We start from the raw sequence: 12630 nt of genomic DNA, 5'->3' as shown, positions 1-12630 counted from the left end.
ACCGTAAATTTTTTTAATAAAAACTGTTTTAAAAAAAGAAATTTTTTTCACCTTACATCACAAAAAGTGCAACACCAAGCGATCAAAAAGGCTTATGCCCCCCAAAATGGTACCAATCAAACCGTCACCTCATCCTGCAAAAAATTAGCAGCTACCTAAGACAATCACCCAAAAAATAAAAATAAACTATAGCTCTCAGAACATGGAGACACTAAAACATAATTTTTTGGGTTTCAAAAATGCAATTATTGTGTAAAACTTAAATAAATATACATACTAGGTATTGCCACGTTCGTAACGACCTGCTCTATAAAAATATCACATTACCTAACCCCTCAGGTGAACTCAGGTGTAAAAACTGTGCTAAGGTCAGCTTGCCTCATAAAGTGTAATAATGAATGATAAAAAAATCATATGTACCCAAAAATAGTACCAATAAAAACTCTTCCTGCATAAAATGAGCCCCTGAACAAGACGATTGGCAGAAAATAAAAACAATATGGCGTTTTTCAAAAATGCTTTATTATGTAAAACTGAAACAAACAAAGTATACATATTTGATATCACTGCATCTGTAACAACCTGCTCTATAAAAATAGCGCATGATCTAACCTGTCAGATGAACGTTGTAAAAAATAAAAAATAAAAACAGTGCCAAAACAGCTATTTTTTGGTTACCTTGCATCACAAAAAACCATATGTACCCCAAAATAGTACCAATAAAACTGCCATCTTATCCCCTAGTTGCCAAAATGGGGTCACTTTTGGGAGTTTCTACTTTAGGGGTGCATCAGGGGGGCTTCAAATGAGACATGGTGTCAAAAAACCAGTCCAGCAAAACCGGCTTTCCCAAAACCATATGGCGCTCCTTTCCTTCTGCGCCCTGCCATGCACCCTTACATCAGTTTACGACCACATGTCAGGTATGAAGGTAATGATATACAATATCTTTAATTACATAGTTTAAGACAACTCAGATATCTATGTTACATACAGAAGTGGAGCAGTTTGGAACATGGCGGGTACCCACCAAAATGGTAGAGGAAGAAACAGTTTACTAACATAAGAGAACAGTTGAACTGTAAAAACAGCAACGAAATCCTGCATGACATGAGTTTGGACAATGTGGTAAATTGAGTGTGTAGGGCAGCAGCTACAAATAATTGATTTGATAATTGTGATGATTCAAGTGGATCCAATGTCAGAGGTCACAGACTTATTCCCTGAATCCCTGAACAATTTCCATGGCCTCCAAAGCTGTAGGAACTTAGAATGTGATCTAGTTGCCCAGCTTGCCAACCCCTCCATCAAGAAAATTTGGTCAACTTTTTCATTCCAACTTTTTAATGAGGGAGGTGAGGAATTAAGCCAGTTTAATGGGATTAGCAACCTTGCTGCTTGGACTAGAAGGGTCGGTAAGTCAAACATCGAACGTTGCCATTTCTTGGAAGGTAGCCAAAGAAGTACTGATTGAGGGGTTAACTTTAATCTGGTGTTACAAACTTCCTTTATTTTTGTTCAACCTGTTCCCAAAATGGAAGTGAATCAAAGGGCATTGCCACATAATATGGCCTAATGTACCTTTCTGGGTCTTACACCGCCAGCATAAGTCATGGTCTGCAAAACCCATTCTGAAGAGCTTATGAGGGTCATTGTACCATCAGGTTAGGGTTTTAAAAGAATGTTCTTGCATTTTTATACACCTGGAAAACCTGTGTGATCTCAAGAAGATCAGGTCAATCTCTTGTGGGGAGAAGGACCGAACTAGATCTTCTTCCCAATCTCTTATGAATACTTGGGTACTCCCACCTTTTTGGGGGATTAACCATTTATATAGGAGCGAAACACTATGCCTTGTGAGGTTTTAGTGAGAAGAGATTTGCTCAAACCATGTTGGGGTTGGCATAATAGCATAATTGGTAATTAGAGTTTGACACATGTTAATTAATTCCTGTTTAGCCAGAAAATCACCTTCTTTGATGTACTTGGAGCAGAGGATAGGAATATCTTCTCTATGTTTTAAATCGGATATCAGAGCCGTCATTGGGGTATCAGTTAGAAGGTCCCAGAATTGTGGAATACTGGGTGAATCTGGTTTAACTAGATAGGGAGTGTGTTTTGCTGGTAATCCAAAGAGGGGGATCTGAGAAGAGGTTTACATTAGGTTTAAGGTTCTGTATATTTAAATATATACCTTTGGTTAATCCTGTGGGAGTCTTATTGGGGGTGACAATTCCCCAGAGCCCTGCTTGTTGTTTACTGGATAGAAGGTCTAGTTCTATGTCGGAGTCAAGTGTTCGGTACTTGGGAACACATACCTGTAGCCAATCACTTTCTATTCTAAAAGCAGAGAAATTGCACATTTTTCACAAAATTTTGGGTAAATTTGGGACTTTTTCATAAATAAAGGTGACCTGTATTGACGCAAATCAATGACTGTCATGAAGTACAATGTGTCACGAAAAAACGATCTCAGAATGGCTTGGATAAGTAAAAGCGTTCCAAAGTTATTACCACATAAAGTGACACATGTCAGATTTGCAAAAAATGGCCTGGGCATGAAGTTGAAAACTGGCCCAAATACCTGTTTTTCATGTCTGAGCTTTCCTTTCCCCCTGGAAGAAATCAGATTATCCTGGCAGATCTAATCCTATCACTGACAGTCCACAGGCTCTTCCCTCACTAATTCCAGCGTGTGATAAACAGCTGGAATCAGCAAGCGTATTCAATCACATCTGTATCTAATCCTATCCTGTATGTGTGCCTGATACACATCTTGTTGTGTGCAATACTGCCTGCTGAAGTGTATATTTAATCCCATCTTCAATGATACTGCCTGCTAAAGTGTGTATCTAATCCCATCTTCTATGATACTGCCTGCTGAAGTGAAATCCACAGTGCCCCCATAACAGTGACATCCACAGTGCCCCCATAACAGTGACATCCACAGTGCCCCCATAACAGTGACGTCCACAGTGCCCCCATGACAATGACATCCACAGTGCCCCCATAACAGTGATATCCACAGTGCCCCCATGACAATTACATCCACAGTGCCCCCATAACAGTGACATCCACAGTGCCCCCCATAACAGTGACATCCACAGTGCCCCCCATAACAGTGACATCCACAGTGCCCCCCATAACAGTGACATCCACAGTGCCCCCATAACAGTGACATCCACAGTGCCCCAAAACAGTGACATCCACAGTGCCCCCCATAACAGTGACATCCATAGTGCCCCATAACAGTGCCATCCAGTGCCCCTAGTGCTATCCAATGCCCCCTATTTGTCAGCCAGTACCCCCTTGTGCCATCCAGTGCCCCCTAGTACCATTCAGTGCCTTTAGTACCATCCAATACCCCCACTATGCCATGCAGTGCCCCCTTGTTTGCCATCCAGTGCCCCTGTTTGCCATCAATTGCCCCCTTGTGCCATCCAGTTCCCCCATTGTGCCATCCATTGCCCCATTGTGCCATCTAGTGTCCCATTGTTTGCCATCCAGTGCCCCTTTTTGCCATGCATTGCCCCCTTGTGCCATCCAGTGTCCCACTTTTGCCATATATTGCCCCCATTGTGCCATACATTGCCCCCTTGTTCCAGCCAGTGCACTCATTGTTCCATGCAGTGCCCCTGTTTGCCATCCAGTTCTCCCACTGTGCCATCCAGTGCCTCCTTGTTTGCCATCCAGTGCCCCTGTTTGTCATGCATTGCCCCCTTGTGCCATCCATTGCCCCATTGTGCAATCCATTGCCCCCATTGAGCCATCCATTGCCCCCTTGTGCCATCCAACGCCCCTTGTGCCATCCAGTGCCCCCTTGTTTGCCATCCAGTGTCCTTGTTTGCCATGCATTGCCCCTTGTGCCATCCATTTCCCCCTTGTGCCATCCATTGCCCCATGTGTCATCCACTGTGCCCCAGTCACAAAGAAGCCTGTACACTGCAGAGAGCGGCCGGCAACCCAGCGCATGCACACTAGCATTCAGCATAGTAAGCCTGCGTGGTGAGTGAAGATGGCTGCCCGACACTTTCTTCAGCAGGAGGCGGTGATGTCTCCTGCTCAAGAAAGGAAGAGAAGACAGGAAGACAAGAAGACGGACTTCGGCTGGAAGCAAAGAAAAGCCATCTGGAGGGACCACGTGACCGGGAGGCTAATCTCAAGAACGACTGCACTCTGGAAGGTAAGTATGGGACCAATAATCTTTCCTCCACAGGTTACTTTTAAATATACCGAAAAAAAGGTTAAGCCCGGAGAACCCCTTTAACACTATGTTATGTAAACAGAAGACAGAGGAGAGTTGCTAAGGCTCAAAATGGGCCATTTTAGAGGTATTTTTCTAATAGAAATATACAATTTCAGTAAGTAAAGTATATTACAAAAATGTTCAGTATCACTGCCCCTACACATTACAAAAATAAAAAAAGAATGACAGTTACACTTTAAAAAGTGTTCTGTAGGATTTACATATTGATGACTTATCCCCAGTATAGGATAAGATCGGTGCTGTTCTTGGTAAGCTGCAAGCAGGCCACAACACTCATGGGAGCACTGCAGCCTCCTCGAACAGTTAATTGGCTGGGGTGTCAGGAGTCAGATCCCCACTAATCTAATATTAATGGTCTATGCTGAGGATAGGTCATCAATATGTAAATCCCTCTAAGACTGTTAAACTTGATGATACATTAGAACCACTTTACTTATTAAATGGTATTTTTTACTAAACGGTTCTGCTTCCGTTCAGAAACTAAGATTATTTCTATGTAAAATATTATTAAAGATGTGAACTTCTCCCTCCTATAGACTTGTTGGTGTTCCATGCCAATCAGTTAGCGGCTACAGCAAGGGAACATCCTTCAAGACTGGACAGGAAGTATCTGGGGACCTGGACCACACTTGGAACATGGTATCTTTAGAAGGACATTGGCACTTGTTGGATTGCACATGGGGAGCTGGTTATGTTGATGAGAACATAAGCAAGTTCATTTTCCAGTAAGTAGAGAGATCTTTAGTTAGATATTCCAAGATAAAAGATGGCAGTTGTTCTTAAGAAGTAAAATGTTATTTGAGGGATGACTGTCAAGAGGGAAGGCAGAGGAGCATGTACTCCTTGGGCATTCTCAGCTCCAGATTTCCTAAACAATGCAGAACATGTATATAGGGGCACCCAGAGTCAATGTGGGTCATACTATGGAGTTATCATATTCAGTCTTTGAAGAATTGCATAAATGGAAGAATGGGCATATACAGAGCTGGCTGGACTCTTGGGCGATAAAGTGTCAATGACACTGCTTGTATTATAATTAGACATATTTTTTTTTTTAAATGGGACAAGCTGTAGTTTTTACCATTTTTGCACACATTCACCTTTTTGATTGCTCTTTATTCAATAATAAAGCTTACCATAATGTCCCCAGTAGTAATAACTCCCCCTATAATGTGACAGTAGAAAAATGCTCCCTTAATGTGTGCCAGTACAAAACATGCCTCTTTAATTTGAGCGCCAGGAGAAAAAATGCCCCCTTATAATGTGTGCCAGAGTACTAAATGAACCCTAATAATGTGAGCTAGTACAAAAATGCCCCCGTTCTGTGCGCCAGTGCAAAAAATACCTCCGCTTAGTGCCCCTAGTTCAGCTAATGTCCCCACAGTGCCCCATAATGTGCTAGTATAAAATACCCCTTCTTAGTGCCCTCAGTAGATGCCCCATAGTGCTTCTGTACTCCCCTTTTCCATAGTGCCCCCTATTATGTGCCAGTAAAAAATTCCCCCATAGTGCGCCCAACAGCATTGTGCCAAAAAAAAAAGCACTAATACTTACCTCCATGCTTCTGGCAGCAGTGTGATGCCTGTGTCCTACGCTGTATGCTGCCCGTTTCAGGTGGTGCGACAGTAATGACAGCTGCCTTTTCTGGCCTCTGATAGGCTTCAGGCCTAGTGCTTTGAGCTTATCAGTGGAACAGGGAAGAGAGATGCCTCTCCTCTGCTCCACCACAGCATCCTACTGTATTACTGTTCACAATGGAAGTGCTCATTTCCTATTGTCCTGCTGCTGCCACCTCCCACTTATCTCCAGGGCCACTCCGCCTGAGGTGATCACTTTGCCTTGCCTACTTGGCGGTGTGGCCCTGGGGCACCCTCAGGAACAGTGGGCCCCAGCACTTACCCGGGTATGCTGGGTGCTGATGACAGACCTGGGTATAGATTATGACATCTAATGGAGTAAGCCACATACTTTTCCTGTTTGATTTGTTGGAATATGTACATGAAATTGGAGGCATAGGGAATTACAGTAGGATCTCATAAAAGTCTATGGGGAACATTTAATAAAGACTGGTGTTTCCTATGCCGGTCATAGTTGTCAGTTAAACTAACCCTAAAATGTTCTTCAATTATATAAATGGTAAAAAGTATAAATCTGAAGGTGTCGGCCCTTTACAGAGTAATGAGGGGGTAAAAATTATTTTTTTTCTCCACTGTATTCACTGAAGAAAATAAACTGTCAGATGAAATGCAGAATGAAAAAGTCAATTCCCCATTAAAAGTCCCCTGCCTGACCCAGGAAGAAGTACAGCGGTGTCTCAATGAGATTAAAATAGACAAATCGCCGGGACCAGATGGTATACACTCCAGTTTCCTAAGAGAATTAGGTTATGTCATAGCCAGACCCTTATTTATGATAGTTAAGGACTCTATAATGACATGGAGTGTTCCACAGGATTGGCGCATAGCAAATGTGACAATATTCAATAAGGGTCCAAAAACAGAGCCCGGAAACTATAGGCCGGTAAGTTTAACATCTTTCGTGGGTAAACTGTTTAAAGGTTTTGTAAGAGATGCTATCTTGGAGTAACTCAATAAAAATAAGCAAATAACCCCATATCAGCATGGCTTCATGAGGGATCGGTCATGCCAAACTAATTTAATCAGTTTCTATGAGGAGGTAAGTTCTAGACTTGACAGCAGTGAATTAATGGATGTTGTATATCTGGACTTCTCCAAAGCATTTGACACTGTACCACATAAAAGGTTAGTAAATAAAATGAGAATGCTTGGACTGTGAGAAAATGTCTGTATGTGGGTAAGTAACTGGCTCAGTAATAGAAAACAGAGGGTGGTTATTAATGGTACACACTTAGATTGGGTCACTGTCACTAGTGGAGTACCTCAGGGGTCAGTATTGGGCCCTATTTTCTTCAATATATTTATTAATGATCTTGTAGAAGACTTGAACAGTAAAATATATTTTTGCAGATGACACTAAACTGTGTTAAGTAATAAACACAGAAGAGGACACTATACTACTACAGAGGGATCTGGATAGATTGGAGGGTTGGGCAGAGAAGTGGCAGATGAGGTTTAACACTGACAAATGTAAGGTCATGCACATGGAAAGGAATAATGCAAGTCACCAGTACATACTAAATGTTAAAACACTGGGTAACACTGACATGGAAAAGGACCTAGGAGTTTTAGTGAACCGAAAACTAAGCTGAAGAAACCAGTGCCGTGCAGCTGCTGCCAAGGCCAATAAGATAATGGGTTGCATCAAAAGGGGCATAGATACCCATGATGAGAACATAGTCCTGCCACTTTACAAATCACTAGTCAGACTACACATGGAGTACTGTGTACAGTACTGGGCTCCTGTGAACAAGGCAGACATATCAGAGCTGGAGAGGGTTCAGAGGAGGGCAACTAAAGTAAAAACTGGAATGGGTGGCCTACAGTACCCTGAAAGATTATCAAAATGAGGGTTATTCACTTTAGAAAAAAGATGACTAAGGGGAGATCTAATAACTATGTATAAATATATCAGGGGTCAGTACAGAGATCTCTCCCATAATCTATTTATCCCCAGGACTGTGAGGGAGGGGACATCCTCTGCGTCTGGCGGAAAGAAGGTTTCTACACAAACATAGAAGACAATTCTTTACGGTAAGAGCAGTGAGACTATAGAACTCTCTGCCTGAGGAGGTGGTGATGGTGAGTTCACTAAAAGATTTCAAGAGGGGTCTGGATGTATTTCAGAGATGGATTGTCGATCCAGGGAGTTATTCTGATTGCCTGATTGGAGTCGGTAAGGAATTTTTTCACCTAAAGTGAGGATAATTGGCTTCTACCTCACAGGGTTTTTTGCATTCCTCTGGATCAACTTGCAAGATAAGAGGCTGAACTGGACCCGTATTTATTCACAGCGAATCTCGTTGAAAAACGTATATTTCCTGGTTGCAGAGAGCCTTTATAGTGGTGTAGAACACTGTGCCTTGCAGTAACACGCATAGAGGTCTGCTTTGGTAGTGGAATAATACTGTGAGTCAGTATGACATGCAGATGACAGGCGTTGTTCTTAGAATCACTGCACACTTCATTTATTTGGGCAGTCACGGGGCCAAAAAACCAAAGTATGAACTCAGCCTTAGAGGTCGATGTTAGCGCCAACAAGAGGCGCACTCCTTTTACACCGTCGTCAGCTGATTCCACATAGATGTCTACAGTACCTGTTCTATTAAACGCTTTTACAAGTAGAGCCCCCCGACAGAGTGGAGAGGCTATGTGCTGTGTAGATCAGTTGGCACTGCAGATATGGCGTGGCGGTGCACATGTCATAGGATTGGCGTCCCATGTAATAGTAGTAATGAAAGACCGGCACTCTATTAATATTAGCGGGAGATTTGAATATGCCTCTTAATCCCCTTTTGGATACGTCTTCAAGAAAATCAGCTCTCCCCTCTAAGGCAATCAAAGCTACTCTGGCTAGAATGTTCAAACTTGGTTTGGTTGATGTGTGGAGATGTCTTAATCCTACTAATATTGACTACTCTTTTTTTTCTGCAGCCAACAACTCATATAGCAGAATTGATTATGTATTAATCTCCAAAGAACACTTGCAACTTTGCTCTTCGGCGAAAATAGGGTCCATGACGCTATCAGACCATTCACCAGTCTTCTGCTCCATCCGCCCTTCACAAGGTATGGGTAAGAAATCTGGTTGGAGGTTCAACGAGTCCATCTTGGAAAATGCCAAACATAAGAATAAAATACTTTCCCTCCTAAAGGAATACTTCCAAATTAATCATACTTCTGACATTTCCCCAAATACCCTATGGGATGCCCATAAAGCCTATATAAGGGGACAATTGATAAGCCTATGCTCTTATCTGAAGAAAGAGGCCAACAAAAAAATAGACTCCCTTCTTTCCAGGATTAATAACTTAGAGAAGACTCATAAAATTTCTTTATTGCAACTTCACTTATCTGAACTTATTTTACTCAAAACAGAGCTTAAAAATTTACTAAATGAGCGCTCTGCGAAGTATTTTTTAAGCTCTCAGCAAAAAATTTTTGCTCATGGCGATAAAGCAACAAAGTTTCAGATGCAACGGATTAAACGTAGGAAATTGAATGGCTTTATACATAAAATTACATCTCCAACAGGTTCAATGTTGCTCAAAACAGAAGAAATAGCAGAACAGTTTAAGTTGTATTATGAGTCCCTGTATAATCTTCCCCCCCCCCCATCTTCCTGATCCTGGACTGGATAAGGAACAAAATATCTCTTCCTTTCTTAGCTCGCTTCATCTCCCTATCCTTACAAATAACCAACATGACCAGCTGGCTGCCCCGTTTACTATAGCGGACATTCAAGAAGCACTTAATTCATCCCCGCCCGGGAAATGCCCCGGACCGGATGGTTTACCTCTGTCCTATTATAAAGCTTATTCCGAAGTCCTGTTTCCCCACCTACTTCCAATATGCAATAATGCTCTGCACAACTCCCCTGTGTCATCCGATATGTCTAGAGCTACGATAACAATTATTCCCAAACCAGGTAAGGATCATTCCATCTGCTCAAATTACCGTCCCATATCTTTGCTTAACACTGACCTTAAACTATTGGCCAAAATGTTGGCTACTAGACTGCAAAAGCTACTCCCCTCCCTGATCCATCCAGACCAGGTCGGATTTGTTAAGGGAAGAGAGGGTAAGGACAATGTTATGAAAGTTCTAAATGCATTGTACTTCTCCTCTTTTAAAAAAATACCCATAGTTCTCTTAGGTACCGATGCCGAGAAGGCGTTTGACAGAATAGACTGGCTATATATTAGTCTTACGTTAGCCAAATTTAATATCCCTGTTCAATTCTCAAATGCAATCAGGGCTATGTATCACTCCTCCTCGGCATCAGTACTAGTTAATGATACCCTGTCTCCCTGTTTCAGTATAAGGAATGGCACAAGACAGGGCTGCCCCCTGTCCCCGCTTATTTTCGTATTGGTTATGGAGACGCTTTTACAATCCCTGAGACAGCAAACAGATATTATAGGACTTAAAGTGGGAAGTCAGGAAATCAAATTAGCTGCATTTGCTGATGACCTCTTGATCTGCACAACCAATCCGAAAAAATCTCTTCCTGCTATCGTATCGTTGTTGGACTTATTTGGGTCACTCTCTAATTTCAAGGTAAACCCTGCTAAATCTCAACTCATTCATAGTGGGTTCCCCCCCTCAACAATTAGAATTCTGAAGCTCCAATCTCCCTTTAACTGGTCCACACAAAGGTTGACGTACCTGGGAGTGAACTTATCCCCTAATACTAAAGACTTATACAAACTAAACTTTATTCCTCTTTTAAAGTCGGTTATTGACCAGATGGACTCGTTGGACCTCCCTTTTCTGTCTTGGTTTGGCAGAAAGAATATGGTATCGGCATTGATTCTACCCAAATTGACATATGTCATGCAGGTTCTGCCTATCAAGATACCGAAATCCTTCTTTAATAGATTTAACAAAGCAGTACGTCCTTTTATTTCGAAGGGGCGCAGACCGAGAATTGCATTGGACACTCTCACCAAACCAAAGGAGCTAGGTGGGATTAATCTCCCAGATCCTGAAATATACATGAAAGCCATACATCTAGCCAGAGTAGTAGATTGGATTAGAGCTCCCCCCCATAAATTTTGGGTTCAGATGGAAAATAGCTTTCTCCTCTCCAATCCCAGAGCTGTTCTGCTTGCTGGGAAATCCTTTCCCCCAACTTCTCAAATCCAAAACCCTATGATAAGATGCTCATTGGCAGTTTGGGAATGGTTCTCCTCTAGTGGTATAATGCTTACCACTCCTTCCTCACTTCTGACTTTGGGAGATGTCATTGATTTAGCACCCTTGGATTTAAAAGAGACTTGTAGCCCTGTGGTTAGGCAGTCTAACTTACTCATATCAGATATCCTAAAAGAGCACGATACCTTCCCCCCTCTTCCTCTCCTTTTTACCAACTTGAAAGGATCTATGTCTCTTTCATTTGTACACAAATATATACTATCTGAAATGGCTTCGGCGGAGAGCCTTCCTAAGGTGACTCCTCTGTTCCCATGGTTTGAAGGGCTAATTGGATCTAAACAAGCGCCTAATAGATTAATTTCATTCATATACAAAAGGATCAAGTCACTGGTGACTGTCATTACACCAGCTATAGTGAGAGTTTGGGAAAAGGATCTCAATCGATCCCTAACCCCCACTGAAATCAAGACTATGTTTTCTGTTCCACATAAAATTTCAAGGTGCGTGCGTGTTCAGGAAAATGGGTACAAGATTATGATGCGGTGGTACAAAACTCCAGAAAATATTGCACAATACTTTCCCAGTGTTTCCGACTCCTGTTGGAGATGCAAAACCTCCAAGGGCACTTTCTACCACATATGGTGGGAATGTCCAACAATTCAATCATGGTGGCATTCCATAATATTTAAATGTAATAAGATTTGTGGCACTTCTTTGGTATGTTCTCCTGAACTGACTCTCCTTGGCCTGGGGCTGGATGGGATCCATAAGAAGGTCCGGTCCTTATTACTTATACTATTAGCTGCATCTAGAATTTTAGTTGCTGCCGCCTGGCTTTCTACAGAGGCCCCTGATGAGGCTAAATGGACACAAAAGGTGGACCAACTGTATAGATTAGAGGAACTCTCTCATTGGGAAACCCGCACTAGAAGCACCTTCCTGGACATGTGGGCTCCTTGGAAGACGTTTAGGGGCCTTCCTTGATTTTTACTTGCTTATTTTTTCTAGCTTTCTTTTCTCATTATTACCATTTTACCCTTTCTCTATTGTATAGGGCAAATAACTGACTTAGTACCGTACCCTGTTGCTGCATCAAGTGAGCTATAACGTATATTTGTATCTTACCTGATTTATACCATTTGTTTTGTTGATGTTTTCTCCACTTCCCTTTTCCCATTTATGTTAATTTATGGCACTGCTTACTGATTTGCTGTGTTATGATGTGCTGGTATGACTTAATACCGTATATTTATATTTTTGTACTTTCATATTGGCGCTACTTTCCCGCCATTGTCATATATCTTTGTTATTATTTTAAAAACAATAAAAATTGTTAATTCAAAAAAAAAAAAGAAAGACCGGCACTCACTCTGGGAGTCTTGCAAATATTTCTTTATTGCACATATCAAATCTGTGACGCGTTTTGGCACTGACTCTATGTGGCAATAAAGAAATATTTGCAAGACTCCCAGAGTGAGTGCCGATCCTTCATTACTACTAGAGTGGAGAGGGTGTCAGCAGTAAGTTTGTGTTGACGTCACTGATTATTTTGCCGTTCCTCTGATCCAT

At 41.9% G+C, this 12630-nt stretch overlaps 1 protein-coding gene across 5 annotated transcripts in view; it reads left to right on the top strand.

The window, feature by feature from the left end:
- LOC122936289 (kyphoscoliosis peptidase-like) overlaps positions 1-12630 on the top strand; it is a 48580-nt gene that overhangs the window by 28189 nt on the left and 7761 nt on the right. For 4 of the 5 annotated variants that reach the window (XM_044292418.1, XM_044292419.1, XM_044292422.1 and 1 more), the window contains exon 10: positions 4804-4992. In XM_044292418.1, the coding sequence (XP_044148353.1) occupies positions 4804-4992 (189 nt within the window). Of the gene's footprint in view, positions 1-4803; positions 4993-8838; positions 9193-12630 lie in introns of those variants that run through there. The other variant, XM_044292423.1, reaches the window with a different exon arrangement.

This window comes from Bufo gargarizans, chromosome 4 (assembly GCF_014858855.1).
Source record: "Bufo gargarizans isolate SCDJY-AF-19 chromosome 4, ASM1485885v1, whole genome shotgun sequence".
Lineage (NCBI taxonomy): Eukaryota > Metazoa > Chordata > Amphibia > Anura > Bufonidae > Bufo > Bufo gargarizans.
The sequence above is the reverse complement of the archived record's forward strand: the minus strand, read 5'-3'. Positions and strand labels throughout refer to the sequence as shown.